This window comes from Seriola lalandi, unplaced genomic scaffold, assembly GCF_002814215.2.
Source record: "Seriola lalandi dorsalis isolate HSWRI2012SDOR001 ecotype SW California unplaced genomic scaffold, Sedor1 jcf7180002053835, whole genome shotgun sequence".
NCBI classification, from domain to species: Eukaryota; Metazoa; Chordata; class Actinopteri; order Carangiformes; family Carangidae; genus Seriola; species Seriola lalandi.
This window is the reverse complement of record NW_019524388.1, coordinates 630,107-650,524: the sequence shown is the minus strand read 5'-3', so window position 1 is coordinate 650,524 and position 20,418 is coordinate 630,107. Positions and strand designations below refer to the sequence as shown.

The window sequence follows — 20,418 nt, the reverse complement described above, 5'->3', positions numbered from 1 at the left end:
GTCAGCTTGCCTTGTATTTCTCAGCTGCACAGCCAGCCAACCAGCCCACACACTGCAGGCTGTAGTCCACTGGCCCCAAGGCTCAGGGAGCCACCACGAGGGGGTGGTTTACTTGTGTGTGTGTGTGTGTGTGTGTGTGTGTGTGTGTGTGTGTGTGTGTGTGTTGCTTGTCCCTGAGCTTTTACGTGGGCAAGTGTGTGTCTATGTGTGTGTGTCGGTGGAAGCAGGGCCTTGGGAACTGAGAGTGGGAGCCTCCTGACTGCAACAGTGGCTGCTACCTTGGCAACCCAGGAGGGAAAGATGTGTTGAATGAGTGAGTGGGAGAGGGATCTACAGTAGATGCGTGTGTGCGGGGGACGTGGCTCTGTTTATGAATTTAGTTATTTAAACGGGCTCAATACATGCCATATGATAGGCTCTAACTGTACTGCTAGTATTTGAGGCACTGTAGTCCTTTGTTCTCTTAGTGTTTATCTTTTTTTGCAAACTCACTCAAACTCCCTTTTCCCAGTTCTGTGGAGTTGACCCTCTTTAAGGTAAGTGAAGTGTATTTTGACGTGAAGCTGGTGACAGGGCACCTTTTCAAATGTTGGGGAGCAAAAACAGCACTACCTCAAGTTGCTGCAGCAGCAAGGGGCAAAACGTCAAAGGATGGGAGAGGATGGAAGCAGAGAGTGTGACACATTTATTTTGACAAATTGAAATGTTTTTTTCTCCCCTCCACCTCATCTTAAAATGTCGATAAATTTAAGACTGACCGAATGGATTTGCTTGTTTCTGGGGAGAGGAAGCTGGTCCTCTCAAGGTGTGTTAACATCACCGGCTCATGGCTCTGATGATCCCTGCACGCTGCAACTCCCCCGTCCCCCCCCCCCGTCTCCCGTCCCTCACCCGTTTGATGCTTCTGTCCTCCCATGACTTCCAAGTGACAGGCTCCACTGCTGACAGAGTGTGGGACTGCGGGAACAAGGAGAAATGGTTTATAGATAGCCTTTAAAGGTTCCTTTACACTGATCATATTTTTATTAGATTTTTCATTGTTACACTGCATCAAATTCATGCAGACCTTTTCCCATTCGTTAGGCAGCATTTACTTTACAAATGTCTTATTTCTATGGAAATATATAAACTACACAGGAAGAAGACAAAGAAATGAATTATTTAAAACAGAATTTGAACAAGTTGGCAGTGGTATCACCACAACAGAATGCCGCTGCTCCAGCTACAACATTATAATATCTGTTTTGACAACATAGTGTCAGCAGTTCAAATTAACTTTTTGACTAATAGCTGCACTCTTTCAGGGAGAAGCATTAAGAACAATAGATTGCAGCAAGGTACGAGGTGAAATTGAAGGTTTTCATTTGGTAGCTACCACTCTAGATCAAAGAGCCTATAGTGTGTTGTGTGAGCCTTGCCTGATGATAGCAGGAGATGAAGATGCTTTCATGTCTGCAGTACAGTGCTCTTAGTCACATAATACAACAAAAAGGCACAGAATAATGACAGGCAATATGCAACTGAGTCTCTTACTCTGTGTACCTTATGGCATATGATTGCGTACTTTACTGGGCTCCTCACGTGTGTATTCACATGAATATGTTTAACTTGATTATATGCCTGTAGAGTCAGTGTAGCTATGCATACATCTATTGTGCTTTTGTTTGTGCCTATTTATGTAGCTGTATGTAACTTGCATAGATACATTGTGTGTGAATTTTCACTTGCATCCTCTGGTGTGTGTGTGTGTGTGTGTGTGTGTGTGTGTGTGTGTATGCGCGCAGAAGGGGGAAAGGAAAGGTGAAATTATATAGTGGGGCCGGCAGGCAGGACACCCGCTCGAAGTACACTCATTTTCTCATCTCACACGTTGGGCAACCTGCTGTTCCTAAGGACACAAATAATGGCTTAGTCATAACACCACACTAACACGCCAAAGAGCTACTCACTGGAAATAGCAGTGACCACCTCCCTATACAATTTATGTCAGATTGTACAGAAGGTCTGCCAAACGAGTGGAGGTGGGCCCAGATTAGCCTCCACCTCCGTTCTCCCCCACCCTACGTGGTAAATCTTTTAGTGAAACTGGACATGTGTCACAATATGATAAAGTACTGCAGTGCTTTAGTGGTATCTAAACCCATACAATATTTCATGGCTACTTTTGGCAAATGTACAAGTGCATACACACACTACCCATACAATCTAATATCATTAACAAACCCTAGATCTTAGATTTATACTTAGTGCATTCAGAAAGTACTCAGACCCCTTCCCTTTTTTTCACAGAATTTAGAAATTTTTGCAAATGTATTAAAAAGGAAAACCTGAAACATCACGTTATTATACATATTATAAGTATTCAGACCCTTTAGTCTTTATTTAGTTGAAGCACCTTTGGCAGCGATTACAGCCTTGAGTCTTCTTGGGTATGACGTGACAAGCTTAGCACATCTGGATTTGGGGATCTTCTGCCATTCTTCTCTGCAGATCCACTCAATCTCTGGAGCCTGTAGGTGGACAGCCATTTTCAGGTTTCTCAAGTCAGAGCTCCTGCTGAGCCGCTCATGGACATTGACAGATTTTATCCCTAAGGCACTTCCACCTTATTTTGGCTATATGCTTAGGGTCATTGTACTGTTGGAAGGTGAACCTTCTGCCCAGCAGGAGGACCTGAGCACTCAGTACCAGGTTTTCATTGGTATCTCTGTACTTTACTTTGTTCAGCTTTCCGTCAACCCTGACCAGTTCCCCTGTCCCTGCCACTGAAAAACACCCCCACAGCACAATGCCACCATCGTGCTTCACTGTTGAGATGGTATTGGGCATGTGATGAATGGTGCCTGGTTTCCTCCAGACATGACGCTTAGAATTGAGGCCAAAAAGATCGATCTTGGTTTCACCAGACCAGAGAATCTTGTTTCTCACAGAGTGAGAGTCATTGAGATGCTTCTTTGCAAACTTTCACTGGCTTCCGTCTGTCCAATCTGCCATAAAGCCCAGATCAATGTTGCAGTGATGATTGTCCCTCTGGAAGTTTCTCCCATCTCCACACAGATTCTCTGGAGCTTAGCCAAAGCGACCATTGGGTTCTTGGTCACCTCTCTTACCAAGGCCTCAAGGAAGAGTCCTTCTTCCATGTAAGAATTGTGGAGGCCACTGTGCTCTTGGGAACCTTCAGTCTAGCAGAAATGTTTTAGCAGCCTTCCCCAGATCTGTGCCTCAACACAATCCTGTCGATCCTGGCTCTGCAGGCTGTTCCTTCCACCTCATGGCTTGGTTTTTGCTCTTATATTCATTGTCAGCTGTGAGACCTTACATAGACAGGTGTGTGCCTTTCCAAATCATGTCTAATCAACTGAACTGACCACAGCTGGACTCCAGTCAAGATGTAAAAAAATCCTAAAGCTGATCAAGAGAAATAGGAGGCACTTGAGCCAAATTTCCAGTATCATAGTGAAGGGTCTGAATACATATAAAAATGTGATATTTCTGTTTTCCCTTTTGAATACATTTGCAAACATTTTTAAAATTGTGTTATGCTATTGAGTGTAGATTGATGAGCGGGAAAAAAAAAGAATTTTAGCATAAGGCTGCAACATCTCGAAATGTGAATGGGTCTGAATACTTTCTGAACTGTACTTCACATAAATCACATTTGGGGGGCTTTATTACAAGACCTCTGCCATCATTAAATTTGCATAATTTTTTATTAAGAAGCGCCTTTTCATTGCTGCCGAGCATTTTCTTGAGTCGTTACAACTGTTGTAGAATTTGCAGGACTGACACTGTAAGCAGCTGACGAATCAAAGGCAAATGAATATCTAACCTCATTAAAAGGCCATTATGAAGAGCAATGCATCATTTGGGTTCTTGGTTTTAATTGACAATTAAAATATATAAGTTAATGTAGCCATTAAACTAATTGATCAGCACAATGCTGATTTTTCTGTTAGCTACAATCCCATTAGAGGCTATTTATCATGCATTTTTAATGGCTTCTCTATATTGCTTCAGATGCAGTACTTTCTCAAGTAATTTTTCTGTCATTATGAAATACCAGTAGGCAGTATCTGAAAACCACAGAGAGATTTTATAGACAGACTTTTCTCAAGCAAAACTGTCTTTTTAAAGGATCGATTCATGTGACAAAGTTTTGAAGATGTACAGCATTTAGCAGTGTCCCCTATATGTACTTCTGAATTATGTTGAACATTTCTGTAACCTTATGTTGAAGTGTTACGACTGTATCGTTATTAAGTAGCAGTGAAGCAACTTTGATAGCTGACATGACATTGAAGTTACTTTAACAGTAGACTTGATCTTGAAAATATTTATATGTGGGGCTAGAATTTACAGACAGCTTTAGCGGTATCAAGTTTTGCTTCATATTTACTTTATGGCTGTAGATTTCATCTGGTGGCCTTATCCTTGCATTCCAATAAAACAGCATGCTAGGTTAAATAATTCTGAGGCATTTTAAACCGCATCTGAACTGTGCTTAACCGTGGTGTGTTGAGCCAGGACAGAGCAGTGCACTGTGACGATGTGATCCAAATGCAGACACCATGCAGGGCTGATCCTTCTAGGGAGTACTGAGGTGGACAGGGCAGGTGCTGTGGCAGGCTGAAGCCATCCACACTGCCTGCTGCCTCTGCATGCATACTGCATGTTACAGATGGAGAACCTCTTACAGTCGTACCCTCACCTGTAAGATTATGCATGCATGCATATGTTAAAAGGACTGAAATAGATTGTGTTCTTCATCTTTTCAGTGTTGACATTCACTAAACGCTTTAGGAACTACAATCACAACCTTCCCCCACCCACCACCACCACCACCACCACTACGACCGCGAACAATGACACATTTACTGGATAGCCAGCAGCCACTCCTCTCCTCACTGTCCTGCTGTGAGGACATACTTTACTGTTTGTGTTTGTTTGTGTGTGCCTCTGTGATTGAGTGATTACATGTTTACTTGCATGAGCATGCACATGTGTGTGCATCTGCCAGTGTGGTGCGTTGGCGTCGCGTCTCCCACCCATCCGTGCAGATCCCAGGCAGCCAGGCAGTCTGTCGGTGGCTCCCTGCTGTTAGCTGCTCCGTAGAAGGCTAGAAATGGTGGGTGGAATCCCCTCATGGAGCTTTCCTCATGCTGCAGGCGGATGTCTCCCTCTGTCTCCCCTCATCTCCCCGCTCACCTGGGGACTGATGGCAGCCAGCGAGCCTCGCCCCCCACCCTCCTCTTCCATCCAGCCCTGGAGGCCCTCAGCCTCGCCAAAGAGGGAGTGAAGATGGGCGTGGGGGCGGGCAGATATGCCAATACCATCTTAAGCTCCCCATGCATACAATACACACATGCAATAAAAGTGCACACACACAAATATTATTTACATATAGCAGCTGAATACCACATTCATCTGGACTGTAATCAAAGTAAATACATTATTATTTTTGTTGTAAGACTGTAATCCATTGCTGACTCACATGTGACATGCCCACACTTGTATGCACCCCCACAAACATATAGACGCTTCCTACACTGAGACTGTCCCCCTTACAGCAATAGCATCTATGGCTGCCAGTTTGGCTGCCTGGACGGCTCCATGAGTGTTAAGTGTCTCGGTACCATTAAGCACCAGTCAGCCCGTTTCGATTGCCCCACATGAGTGCTCTTCGCCAGCACACTTCACTTTCAGCTAACCTTCGGGCAGCTGCTCTTGTCGAACCTCACATTTCTTGTTGAAGATGAGGATGAGGGGTGAGGAAGGTGATGGTAAAGTGGGAGGCGAGGGTGGGAGAGACGGCGAACACCAGAGAGGAGCATTACAGGCAGCAGGCTCTCAGCTGTTGCACCCATCTGGAATTTAAACCGTTGGTGTAAATTGAATACTTGCACATATGAACAGTAACAGTTGGAAATTCTTTCCTATTTAACATATTCATTTGGATGAAAATACTCAATCTATCTGTACACTATACTGTACACTACTCTGTAATTCAGAACACCGTGTAAGTACCATCTCAGTTAACTGGCAAGCTAAAGTTACATGCATGTTTTATTTGATCTCACTCAATTAATTTCTTCTGCCACATGTTCACGTTCTCATTATTCATGGTCTCTTTTCTGTGTACACCATTTAATAAAGAAGAGACCCTGCAAAAAATTGTGAGTTAGATTTTAACTGCCAAACTTAACACCTGATGTCAGCTGGGAGTCAGAGAGGAGGGGGAGAGGGAAGAGAGGAGGGTTAGTTATAAATAGCAGTAGTCTCTCCAGGATGGCAGGTTTTTAATTAACAATAGAGAACGTCTGATAATCCACAGTTAATCCAGAGGAGAAAAGGGAGGAGAGGAAAGAAGAAGAGAAAATCATCAGCTGTTTGATGTTAGGACTACAAGTCCCTCCTGGCCCTTCCGCAGCTCGCTGCTGAGCTGTTCTGTGCTGTGATACCCATAGCCCAAATGTATTTATTTTGTGAAACAGCCATGCTCCATATTTTGTGATTCACTTTGTTTCTGACTAACCGCTGTCTGTTCCCATTAGTGTGAATATGTGCATGCCGCTCCTCTTAAACTGACTGGGATTCTTTGTGCTTGCGTGTGGTGTTAGTGGATAGGGGGCTGTTTGTCGAAAACTAGCCGACTGAAGGCCCTGATGGCTGGAGGCATCCGCTTAAAGTCCTACGCCTGTTGAAAGGCTTGATCTGTCGGGGAAACACTGGGAGATGTCAGGCCTGCTTCGCACTCAAAGGGAGTCTGCTATCTAAGACACTTTGAGCTTAGAGGGAAATGGGGGTGGTATTTCTCTCTCTCTCTGTCTCTCTCTCCTCTATCTCTCTCTCTCTATCTCTCTCTCTCTCTCTTTTTGCACAGCTGCAAAGACAGTAACAAATATGTTGTTTGTACTAACTGTGATACTTTATTTGTTGGGGCTGGGTTGAGTTTCACCCTCATAATTCAGAAAGAATTTGAGTTTAATTTATGACATTATATTTTATGTATTCAGACGTTGACACTTCTTTCCTGAGCAGCTTAAAATAAATGCATCAGTAGAATTAAATTCCCTCAAGCTCCAAGATCACCAATATAACAAGCAACCGGTAAAGAGAAGTGAAGAGAGCAGAGTCTAGACACATTTCCTACTCAATAAGATTATAAGTATGAGAGGAAATATCAGGTGGAGATGTTGTCTTTTAATTGGTAATTTTTTTACCATTATTTGACCAGGATTATCTCCTGAATGATCATTTGCTGATCTTTTTAAGAACGAATTGACTGGAGCAGTGAAAATAGTCCCTTAAAGGCTTCATGTTGTGGTGTACAATTCTGCAGGATTGTGGAAACAGAGCAGGCTTCACATGACACTTGGTTGACAAAAGTCACACCAAGACTCTTGGCGCTCGAGGCAGGAGTCACTGTGATCTTGTCAATAGTGATGAAGAGATGTTGTAAAGGATTTTCCAGAGATATATGTATGATATCCAAGACGCTGTGTGTACAGATGGGCTCGATTTTATTTTGTTTTATTTTGTGAATTATGGTACCACTTTACAAATTCAAATCTTAAGTGTTTATCTCCCTCTTCTAATAATGAGGGGTCTCTTTCTCCCCTCAAATCTTTAGGTACGGGTGATGAGACATTAAGATGTTTTCTTGTTGTCAGTGTGAAAATTGAAGGAACAAAATAATCGAGTCGAGATAACATTTTAAAAGCTTTTCTTTCCGTCTTTCTGGCATTTCAGGACAGAGTCTGGGCTACGGCTTTGTCAACTACATCGATCCAAAGGACGCAGAGAAAGCCATCAACACGTTAAATGGACTCAGACTTCAAACCAAAACGATCAAGGTAACTGACACCATGTACACATAAACAACTGTAATTATAACATGCCATAATAATTGCCATGGCCCACACAATTAGTCTAAGATAAATTACTGAAAATGAGAAAATAATTACAACAAAATATAGAAATTAATTGCTCGATAATTGATGATAAAATTACAATGCATTTTTATAAAGTTATGGAAGTCGTGGTAAACTTTTTTCTTTCACAAAGCTCTTTTTAGATAGTGATGCTGTTAGTGAATGAGCTGGAGGGCAAGATGGGATTAACATGCATGAGCCTCAGATATAAAAGACCATCTAAATCAAAGAGACACATTTTAAAGCTTGTGACTATGGCTGATATGCTAATTACTCTCTAAATGTCAAAATGTAAAGGTGAAATTATATAGATATCCCTGAGTGAAAGGGAAGAAACACGTCAATCATCACGTTTTCCAAAATAATTGAGGGGTCTGTTATTGCATTTTAATGGCATGACTAATGTGCAGGCTGGTGGTGGTTGTCACAGAGGTAAGACAGATAAATCAATGCCAACGCTGAACTGTCCCTCCTCCAAACATGTTTTGAAGACGAAAAATTAAACCTTACAAGCAGTGGTTTTTGCAGATGCTTAACATCAACATATCAATCATCTCACTGATCTCGTTTTTTTCCCCTTCCTCACATCCCCTGCTATGTTCCCCTCTGCTCTGTGCCTGCTGAAATGTTGTTGCTTTTAAGCTGGGCAGTAATCTGTTGCTCTGTGGTAATCCTAGGATTCTCGCTTTCTGTCATTTGATCTAATCTGATCTAATCTAATCTAATAGGGTGGGATTAGCCTGTTGTTGTGAATGGGGAATCTCACAGAGAATCCCTCCATTCCCTGGACAGTGCATGCTGTCTAGCGTGGCCTTGCTAGACAGCATCTTTGCTGTGGTCTAACTAATGCCAGTGGAAAAAAAAAAAAAGAAAGAGTTTTCTGCATGTTCTGTAATAGTGAATACGGGTGTGCTTTTCTGTTTGTTTGAAGTGGGATCCGTGGGGGTTTGAGGTATTTATTGTGGGCAGATCCGTGTCTGTATTTGTGTGTGTTGTAAATATCTGATTCGGTCATTGCGACCTACAGGTTGATCAAAGCAGGGCTCTCACTGATCCAAGATTACAAATGTTTGAATGAGCCAAAAGGTAGAGACTGGGTGTGCTTGATAGTGTACAGGCATGTGAGTGCTTAGATGTCGGCATTGCAGGAGCAGCGCTCCTCATTCATTAAATTTACAGGTTTTACAGAGCATCCAAACAGCTTCTTCACCGTTTTATATTCTACATTATTGCTTCATTTAAAGTCTTTGTTATTTCTTCACAAATACATACATTCGCTTAATTTTTTCACATTTAGCTTTGTTCACTAATTTTCAAAGTTGTCCCAGCAATACTCTCTGTATCTTGGCAGTAATAAATATGAGAATATTAATTAGCTGAGTGAGCCTTTTAGAAATGGAGGCATGTAAATGTCAACTTGTGGCCAAGAAGAGTTTAGAAATCAAGAGTTACAATGTGCCAGTGTTAAGAAGATTACAGTTTCAGATCTTCAGAGTATCTGGTATTGATATATAATGTGAGAACTGAAAACAGTATATGAACAATATGATACAACGCAAGTCAGTCAACATGGAGACTTAGGTGAAATTGAGCTTTTTCAATATGTAGATTGGACTGTAGCAGTCTGAGGTCACAGATTTTCACTCTCACACTCTCATGACACTAGAGGTTGCCTTAAGTTGTTCCTGAGATAAAGGCTGTCTTTGTAATGACAGAAGACAACTCTGCATCTCTGTCTGGCACTATCGCTCTTTCACACTTCATTTCCTCCCTCCCACTACCCTCTTTCCCTGCTTTCTCTCTGCACAACAGACGGAAATACCCTAAAGGTAACAAGGTAAATTAAAAGGCAGCACGGTAATTCTAAAATTAAGTTTGTCGCTCTTTCATGTCACACCCTTCCCACTCTCTGCCACTACACTTGTGAGGAAACGCTTGGCCCAGAGATTCACATGCTCTCAGGCGATGTGTCTCTCTGTAGTGCCTTTGAGTTGGTTTCGCTGCTGTGGTTTCCTCCACCATGACACCTCAGATTTTGTCAGCGATGGCTGCGATGCTGCTTTCCTACTGAGGTGTGAGGAGAAGCAGCATGCCAAAGGTGAGAGGAGCTCACAGTGACACGCATGCACATAATCTCAGACACATTTATACAGTGTGTGCTTGTGAACACTTTAATCTTCACACTTGCGGTTTTTCTAACTTTCTTGCGCGCACACACACACACTCCTGTTTCACACATGCAACACACCACACTTGTACACAATACCGCTCACAGCTTGAGGAGGTGTTGATGGATTAGACATCTGGAGTTGGCTGACAAGGAGAGAAGAGAAGTGAGACATGGGGAAAGCCAGCTGTTCCCAATCCCATTCTCCCACCGTTAGAGTTCAGCAGGATTTCCATGCTGTTGCTCAAGGATATGACTACATATCCACCATATTTGCCTGACTTTAACCTTATTTGATGACTTACATCTCCACATGTCGGGGGTAATGAAAGCACTGCAAGGGAAAGCTGCTCCAGTCAGCAGCAGTAGTAATGGGATTTATGCAACTTTCACTGGAGCAAAATGAAGTCTGCTCATGAAGATGTTGGGGACAACATTTGACAAGTGAAAGTTCACTGGAAGAGAGCTACTGCTAGGAGCTGCACGGCACACTATAACCAGTTGTTCAGTTCCAGACATTGGCACCATTAGAGATGACATTCACACACAGTATATTCTAGGTAGAAGGACAGGAACTATAACATTAAAATCTGTGCGTATTAGCATGTTTATGGACATGCGTTTGTGTGTCTGTACATATGTGGAAATGAGGAGGAGGAGCAGCGTGCGACAATGAGGAACTGAGTGAAACTGGGTGGATTATTGGTTACATGGTGTCTAGCAGAGGTTTGCAAGGGCAAAAATGTAATGGATTTTTTTTGTTTGTGAATATGTGTATGGCTGCATGTGTTTTTGCAGCACACTGTCTGTAAGGGTTACAATCACAGACAGTTTACTCCAATAGCAGATTCTCTGAAACAGAAAGTATGTTTAAAGTTTGACACATTTTGTATCTCAGCTTAATAAAACTAAACTGAGAAATCCACTCTTCAGTTTGCGAGGCTAAATGGTGCTCGGTTAAAAGCTTAAAGGTTTTTGGTTGCTTACTATTAGGGTCATTGCTAATGTGTTAATTATTTTACCTGCTGAAATCACAACACATTAACTCACCTCTTTAATTAATTCATACTTTATCTCACAATAGCATTTGAAATCAATAGGGTGAATGGAGAGACTTTTTAGACAAACTATTAATCCTGTTCCCCTGGCTACCTGAGCTGCCCTTTCAAAGTAAAACACCTGTGGTTTTTACACAAGGGAACAAAATTTCCTTTGCCTCCCCCAGCAAACGAGTGTGTTATCTCTCCAGTGTAAGCAGCTAAATCTTTTCCTGACAACGATAATCTCCAAGGCAAGGTGCACTAAGAAAATACAGTCACATTTTCCTCCCTGTGGAAGTAATAAAGTATGGGAGCCCTAATTTATTCATACAAGGCCTAAAACTGTTTCATTTTCCACAGGTGTCATATGCGCGACCCAGCTCAGCCTCCATCCGTGACGCCAACCTTTATGTGAGCGGCCTGCCCAAGACCATGACCCAGAAGGAGCTGGAGCAGCTCTTCTCCCAGTACGGACGCATCATCACCTCCCGCATCCTCGTCGACCAGGTCACAGGTATCCATGGGGCAGCACCTCCTCTCTCTTTACACTTTGACATGGACACACACGATCAGCCGAACAGTAAAGGCGCATACACACATACTACACTATATTTATACATTGATACACCATGTCCCTGATTCTGTTAAATGTACACAGCCACACTGTTTTTTTTTTTTTGTGTTCTATGGTCATGTGAGAATTTGATATTTGGACTCATGGGTAATATTAGTTCAGTTTGTGCCTTTTATGTCTGAGCAATTGCTTTTCAGAAAGATGAATTAAACATCTTGCCTTAATATTTTTAAAGTATTTCCAGAATCGCGGAAGTCCTGAGAGGCAAGTGAGAAAAAGAAAAATTCCAGTGATCCATTTTCTAAGTCTGATTTAAATAGTTTTCTCTCTTGTATTTATTACTTAAAAACATGTCAATATTTTTTTTTGCCAGAATAATCTTTCCAAAGTTTCTGAATTTGTTTATTCCATCTGGGAAAAACAGGTGGGAAAAAAATTTGCCAGGTGAAAAAAAAAAAAGCTTTTTTTCTTTTTAAAGTTATTTTTTGGGCATTTGTATGCCTTTACCAGATATGACAGAGAAGAGGTAAAGGAAACACGGGGATAGAGAGAAGAGGAATAAAATGCAGCAAAGAGTGTAGCCGGCCGAGTCAAAACAGGGACTCGCTGCTCAGGACAGTTGTGTAGATGTGATATGCGCCCTAACCACTCAGCTATCAAGTCTCCCCTAGGATCATTTTTCTAAGATGCTTTTCTTTCCGTATCTATGAAAACTTGTGAAAAAGTGTTTTGGCAAGTGTCTGTACTCATTTCGGACACAAGAAGTTCAAGCGCACCCCCCCCAGTCTAAACAGGAAGCATTCATGTTTTCCTCCAGGTGTTTTTTAAATTTCTCCATGTACTCAAGGAAGGCAATATTGTATAAATGTACAAAATTATCCTACTATCCTAGCAAGTCTCTAGTCCCAGTGATCATTCACTCAGTAGCTAACAGCTAACAGCTATAGTCAGGTTTGCTAACTAACGGCAGATTAGTGCCAATTAAAATAAAAGAGAGACATGACAGTAATATTACATAACTTGTGTTGTAGTAAATTTTCACCAGAGACTAAGTCTAGACCTCTTCACCAACACTTGTTACCACGCAATAAAAACAATATTATCATTAATTGAGTTTCAGTTAAATTACATTTTGATGATGTGATCATGTGACATAATTTTACAGAATTAACAATTCCATGAAAATTGTTGCTACACAGGTTACTGAAAGTGTTGTGTTGTGTGAGTGAAGGGTTTTGGCTGATGACATGAAAATCAGTGTGACACAGTTAATTGCATTGAACAGTGGTTAGATTGTTTTTTGTGCGTTCACCGTATCATGTCTTGGAAAATGTTCTTATCAGTACCTTAATGAACTGATTTTAATCACATTGCTCAGCCCTACCATCCACCAAGCATTGCCTCGTGAGTGAGTGACCTCAATAGGCAATTTTTCACACCATGACCTCAGCTGAGGCCGCCATGGTAAAAACAGTCATTATTGTGAGAGACACAAGCTGCGTAATATACATGCTCAATTACACATTCCACTACATCCAAAACACAGGAATGAATCACATCAGCCCATTGTATTGCAGAAGAACCCCTCCAGCGTGTCTCTTAGATCCATTTCAGGGGTTGTGTGTGTGCCTACAGGCTGCAACCTGCTCCAGTGTTATGTGCAATGTGTACTGATGAAGCAGAAAGGGAGCAGCATGCTGTAAGCCACACTCATTTGCCTAAGCAGAATAAATCACTGCTGGCAGTGAAGTGCACGCCTGTCTGTACACACTGAGCAGAGGAGGAGAGAGTGTGAGAAGAGAGGGGAAAGCAGAGGAAAGGAAAACAAAGGAGAGGAGAAAAGGAGACGGGGGGGATGCAGACAAGCTGGGAGGAAGCAGAGAAAATGGAAAGAAAGCAAGTACGAGAGGGCGTAGATGAACAGCTACGTGGGAAGGAGAGGAAATGAGAACAGGGAGGAAGTGAAGGGAGAGCTAGGGCGGGTGGCAGTGGAAGGGAAAGGTGAAAAAAAAAAAAAGATAGGACCATTTCTACCCTCATCAACACACATTTAGATGAAGTGGGCACATCGCCTGCTTATCTGTTTTAACTAACAGACCTGTCATACCGCCATGCTACTCAGACCCAGGGGAATCCCTATAAAACAACACAGCCACGCAACACAGAGCAAGGCTACGGAAAACACATCTGTTCAACCACAGCCACACACACAAACAAACAAACAAACAAACAAACAAACAAACACACACAGACACACACACACACACACACACACCTGATTTTTAGTTTCTCAGCTTGGGCCACACACACCAGGAAAAAAAAACTAATCACAGGCAGTAGTGATCGCAGGAAGCCAAGGTTTTGATGCACTCAGTATAGGTTGCATTCACAAGAGACTGAATAATTCATTGTGTTCATTCTTGACTGACGCAAGGTCAGTTTTAAAGTGGAGCCTTCTCACGAGCGTGTCCAGATAAAGTGCTGCAGCAGTTCATTTCCACTACTGGGAATAATATGAACACCCAGATCAAAGGAAGATGCTCAATTGAGAAAATAAATGGAGTTTCACATAATCGTTCCTTTCACATCCTGGGACACTTAAAGGTTTAATTTTCACACATTTCTTTCTTCAATGGCATTAGATCCACTAAAATAAAATAAAAAACTTTTGCTAACAACGTGGTAATATTGCGGTGCATGTTATAAATCCAACAGCTGGCTTCCGAGGTGTGTATTTTTTTGCCCTATTTTTTCTATTTTCAACTACAAGAGAGAGAAAACAAGGTTGAATTATTAAATTAAGGGCAATTAACTTGTGTTGTAAAAACAAGCTAAAACTAATTATTCTCTCCTTCTCTCTCTCTAGAAATCTGTCTACAATATGAACATTTAATAGATCACATTTAGAAATGAGCAGCTTTTGTTGCAAATTCTTTTTTCAAATTATTATCCATTAGTTTGATCAATATTTAGGAATACCCTGTTCCTTTTTCCTAAACTGTATATTTTTTTGGGGCGAGTTTCAGAAATGAATGAAACTAAATTAAATGAAACACCAAATTCAACTTCTTTCCCACCTTTGATCTAATGCCGCTTGTTAAATCTGTTGTTGGCCACCTGTTGTATTTCACAGAAGCTAACGTTAGCATCACTTGGCTCCGAGAGGATATCAAAGCTAATGGAATAGTTTATAGCAGAACAAATATTATTTGATTCCTCACTTTTTTTTTTTAACCTTGTATTATTTGGAAGGTGCTTATACTGTGTCACTGGCAGGCAAACAATTCGTACATGCACCAGTGTAAAAAGGTGTCCTGGTCAGCACACTCTTATGTACATCGTTTTCGCACTGTGAGCCTGCTGACACCCTCGACTACACTAATTGCTATCCTAACTACCACCCTACCCACCTGCCTCAAAACTGAAGCACACAATGATTCACACATATACTATATGCACACACACACAGAAACAAAGATAATGTGAGAGAGAGATGTTCTGCAAGGTGTCCTCAGAGGATTAAGGATCAGCAGGAGAAATGTTAATGATTAATTAGATGTTAGAGTTGCTGGTGATTAAAAACATGGAGGACTTTAGAAGGGCCCTGAGAGTAGTATCCTGGCATCATTGACTCGTCTTTTTCTTTGCTCTATGATGGTACAGGTGTACGCACACAAGGCAGCACACACACACACACACACACACACACACACACACACACACACACACACACACACACACACACACACGCTGCTATTATGAGGAAAATGGGCTGCAAATGAAAACTCTCCTGTGACTGCCAAAAACACAAGTACAGAACAAGAAAGGAGAGACAGGGTGAGAGAGAAAAAGAGGGACGGACAGATTTGTGGTCTGTATCAAACCCATTCCTGGTTCAGTAAGTAACGTAACTGCTCAGGGGGTCTGCGATAGGAGCTGTTGTTCCAGTCTCTTCTCAGAAAAGAATCCCTTGAGAAGAAAATGTATTCATTGCTACAGCTACGAGAACAGTTAGTGGAGTTTATTCTTAATTTCAGAGTTTTATGTTTTAGTCTTCCTGACTTCAGGGACATAACTTGTTGATGCGACATTATCATGTGGTGCCTTGAAGTCTTGTTGCAGGTCATCAGTGACTCATCCCCATATTTATTGAATCAGTGCCTGAAATCCAATTCACTCAGTGATTCACTCTTCCTCCTGAACTGGGGACTGATTTAAGACACACCCTTACATTGTCCACAGAAATGGAATAGGCTGTGATTGCTGTGAGCGATGCACAGACAGAAATACACAGAAACAGCAATGCTGCATAAAGTTGTTGGAGTAACGGATGTTCTCCAGTGACCATTGGCAGATGGGCGGATGATCCCCAGCTCCTGCTCTGCTAAATTGGGAACATGAAGTCTGTTCTCTAAATGACCTCCTCATCAACAAGATGCACCCTGCAGTCACTCTTATGTTCATAAGGACTAGAAGGAACTTTAAAAACATCACTGTTAGCATCATTCACAGTCACAGGCAGCTGAAACAAAATCCACTGAAACTGCCAAATTGCCCCAGAGACTCAGAGAGCGAACACAACATCGACTTGACAAGGATATCTCTCCATCTGTCCATCTCTTCCTCTGTCCCCTCACCCTCTATTGATTCCTTCTGAATGGATAAGCATATTCTGTCTCTTTATCAGTGCAAATAGTGCAGGCTGGATTCCCACTCTGGCCTTTCTTTTCTAACCTTCAGGGAAGGCAGCCAGGCCGTGATCTTGTGCTCTGACAGCTGGTTTAGTCGAGCCTCAATTTGAAACAGATATAATATCAGAGACAGCTTTGGATCGATACTTGGCTATTCCTAGTTTTTCATCCCGGACCTGTATACGAGCAGAGGTCAATGCTTACCTGATCAATGACTGCAAATACAATTGATCCACAGACTTGGCTTCTATAAACGGTAGCTCAGATGTGAAACTAAATTGCTGCTCAGTGTGTGTGTACGGATTGGCTGTGAAAAGGCTGATGCCATGTTCCCTTCATGTGGGGATTAGAGGGTAGCAATGGGAAACATTCCCACGGTAACAAGTTGTTCATGCCATCATGCTACTCAAGACGATGAGTGCCAGTGTTACTAATAAAAAGTGTATTGAATAATTATCTGGGATTGAGCTACAGTTGTATGATAGGCGGAGTGTATGATCAAAATAGCATTAAATTAAGGTTTAGTTACCTTGAAATTTGGCTGGCATGAGGCATCCATGTTTGAAAGCTTTTTCAGACATTTCAGTCAAATTTACTGCCAAGTTGTCGTCTGTATATTGGAGCTTTCAGAAAAAAAATCTCAGACTATCTCCACCAAGACAAAAAAACATAACGTTGTTTGAGAAGTTCATTGCACAAACATGCGGCATTACAAATATGCTGCCGCACGCACAGGTTGAATTGTTTATGGTGGTATTGAAAGTCCAGTCATGTAATGTTCGCCGTGTATATCGTTGCACATTTTTATTGGAAGTCAGTGATCAACACGGGAGCTGTGCAGTCAGCGTCTCTGTTTGAGGCTGTAAAGAATTTAATTATGTTTACATGCAACAATAATGGCACTGCTCACAAAACTGTCTGAAGATTACCTGCTTCGTGACTCACCCCTGGAAAATTTAACCAAAGCTATTTTCGTTCTAACAGACACACCATTTACTTGCCAGATAACCTGGAAAGAAATACCAGAAAGAACACACCTGCCATCCTCCTGTATTTTTTTTTTTTAGATGAGAAAGAGAGAGACAGACGGAGAGAGACATGAGCAGAGCATTAGATAGATGACAGACCAAGAACAAGAGAGGAGCATTACATTTTATTGTCTCACTATTTGTGATCAAACTGTGTTAACTGAATCCAAAGAGTCCCCAGAAAGTTATAACTGACAAGCTTCAGGTGGGCAGATGCTTAGATATTTGTGACATTATTCTGCAAGCGTCGGTTGAACATAATATAAACATGGTCCATTTAATGCATCACTCTCCATAATAACCTGCAGTTTGGGCACCTTTATTTGTCCTGCTACTTTAAGATGACTGTAGTGATTTAATCAACTGAAGGGAAAGCTTTCATTCAGTCATTTATATATATATACACATACATGTACAACTGTGGATCATAGGTAATGGTAAAAGTCACTATTGTTCCTGTTATACAGTCTTATTCTGTAGCTGCACATTTCCGTCAAACATTTAGTTTGCTCTTACTGGTGAAATCAAATTAAAATGATGTCTGTGATGTAGCATTGAAAACAGATCAAGCCCTCTGCTCTCAGTGCACAATCAAAGCCAATTTTTTCCAAACTCGCAACAACCTTGCTGTGCTGCCTCATCTGCATGGAGCTCATGTCTCTTTTTGCCTCTCCTTCACCTTTGTGCCACGCCTGCTGCGCTGGGTGCAAAAATACCAAAAACAACATGCATTTCAAGGTCAGGGAAATGCCACTTCGCAGTGCTACTTGTACTAGTCTCTCCAATAAAAAGGAGCCCCAGAAGTCTCCTCACAAACCTGCACGGTTCTATAGTTTGATTTTCGGTTTGCATGGCGTACTTGTGAATTTCAATAACACAATTTTTTCTCAAAGGAATTACCCTCCCTCTGTACAGTTGGTATGTTCTCTCCTCTCTTGACTTGAATAATGGATGCTTCCTTTCAGACTGACACCACACTGACTCCCTGTTCTCTGCCTGTCCAGTAGTAGAGAACAGAACGGTCAAGGTAATACGAGCAGAGAGGTGTACCCTCTAGGTGGGATGACTGCAGCCTTGACTCGAGCTATCGTCTCCTGTCTCACTGCCTTTAGTTGTTTTTTTTGTTTTTTTTCCTCTAATCTTTAGAGCGCATACTATCTCCGTGGTGGCCGACACACATGCACGCACAGCCACATACAGATATGTGCATTGATACATGCGCGCGCACACACCAGACAGATGGTTGAAACTCTGCTCTGACAGAGGCTAAAGCACAGGGCACCTCCACTCTTCAAAGTATCTGCATCTCTCCCCTTGCTGCTTTTTCAAACGCCATCTGTACCCAGGCACACTAATGTTACTTAAAACAAGGACATTGCATTTTTTTTTCGCTCCCTCTAATTAGAAGACAGCAGGAAGAGTGTTTCTTTCTGCCGCTGCCATATTATAAATCTTTTGGAAAGGCAAGTCTAATCATTTCATACAGTTGGCACAATATAGCTCCAGAAATAAAAGATAAAAGGATGGGAGATGAAACCTGGAAACATTTTAAGATTTTGCTTATGCATGTTTGCATCAGTGCATGCGTCTTTCTCAGAGAGTGTATGGGCCTGCTTGCAAGGATGCAGTGCACTAGATGGATCAACTGTGTGTGTGTGTGTGTGTGTGTGTGTGTGTGTGTGTGTTACCCAGCAGCCAGGTTTCTTACCTCTCTCCCCTCCTCTGGTCTCTCAGAGGAGCAGTCATTCCTCTCTGTCAGTCAGTCAGTGTTTGGGGAAATGATAGTGGGTTTTAGAGAAAGAGCGGCTTTGTTTGGGCAGGAGCAAGCAAGAATAGCACTGTTTCCTTTCATCATCATCCTTTTACTGTCACCTCCTAACACTCTCCCCCATCACCTTCTCTCCTTTTGTCCTTTCCTTCCTCACTCCTCATTCCCACTCTTTCCCTTTCTCCTTTTCATTCCTGCCTTGCCCGTCCCAACCCCCTGCACAGCACTCGCTTCTCATTCCCCAACCTGTCTCCCTCTGCCCCCCCCACCATCACACACACACACACACACACACACACACACACACACACACACACACACACACACACACACACACCTCCCCCTCCCCAGATTGAGGTAGCGTGTTATTAGTAAGGCAGCCAATGTGCCTGTCGGTGTGTGTCAGAGAGAGATAAGCACAGGTAGAGAGAGTTACATAAGCCTCTGTTGATTACTGTGGAGGAGAGGGAGAGCAGAAAAGGAGAGTGAGAAGAAGAGAGAGAGAGAGAGAGAGAAAGACAGATTGCTGTACCTTAGTAAGTACATTGTGCTCTAATGTTGCCTGTATGGCTGGCTGGCAGTTGATAAGTAGCCTAGGCTTCTGGGGCTGGTTGAAAGGACAGTCATTAGGTTGGACTCCCTAGACTGGCAGCTTTGCTTCATAGATTGCAAGTTTGTTTTTGTTATAATGTTTAACAGGAGAAAAATAAACCCTTCTCAGGGTTTATTACATTAATATGGCATGACAGAGTGGTAATAAAAAAAAAAAAACTGCTTAATACACTTTCAGAGTCATGTGGATTCGCGGAGCAGATTTTTCATCTAAAACTGGTTTATTAATTTCATCTGCAAGTAGTTTTTTTCTTATATAAAAACGGGATAATATTTAAGTGTAAACCAACGATGAACTGATCCCACTGATAAGTGAGCATAGATCTCCATTCTTGTCTAAAAACAAACCACATGAGCCACACTGAGTGATGTGCTTCTTCATTATGACCAACATGGGCGTTGCAGTTTAGTTTGAGTCAATCCCACGCACACACACCATCCTGCTGCCAGAAATACTCACTTGTTTTTTCAATGTGTATTAATCTGCAGCTGAAAATAGTTCCCATAAATGAATCCTGTCGCTAAAAACGACAATGCCTTGCTGTTTTAAGTAAAGTACTCAGCCAATGTTTTCAGAAAAACTTCTCACTTGAGTGCCATTTTTAGA

The 20,418-nt window shown here is 42.0% G+C and overlaps 1 protein-coding gene across 5 annotated transcripts in view; it reads left to right on the top strand.

Annotated features, from left to right (window-relative positions):
• elavl4 (ELAV like neuron-specific RNA binding protein 4) overlaps window positions 1–20,418 on the top strand; it is a 77,745-nt gene that overhangs the window by 39,576 nt on the left and 17,751 nt on the right. For all 5 annotated transcript variants that reach the window (XM_087172818.1, XM_023401942.2, XM_087172817.1 and 2 more), the window contains exons 4-5: window positions 7,750–7,853; window positions 11,499–11,652. In XM_087172818.1, the coding sequence (XP_087028944.1) occupies window positions 7,750–7,853; window positions 11,499–11,652 (258 nt within the window). The remainder of the gene's footprint in view (window positions 1–7,749; window positions 7,854–11,498; window positions 11,653–20,418) is intronic.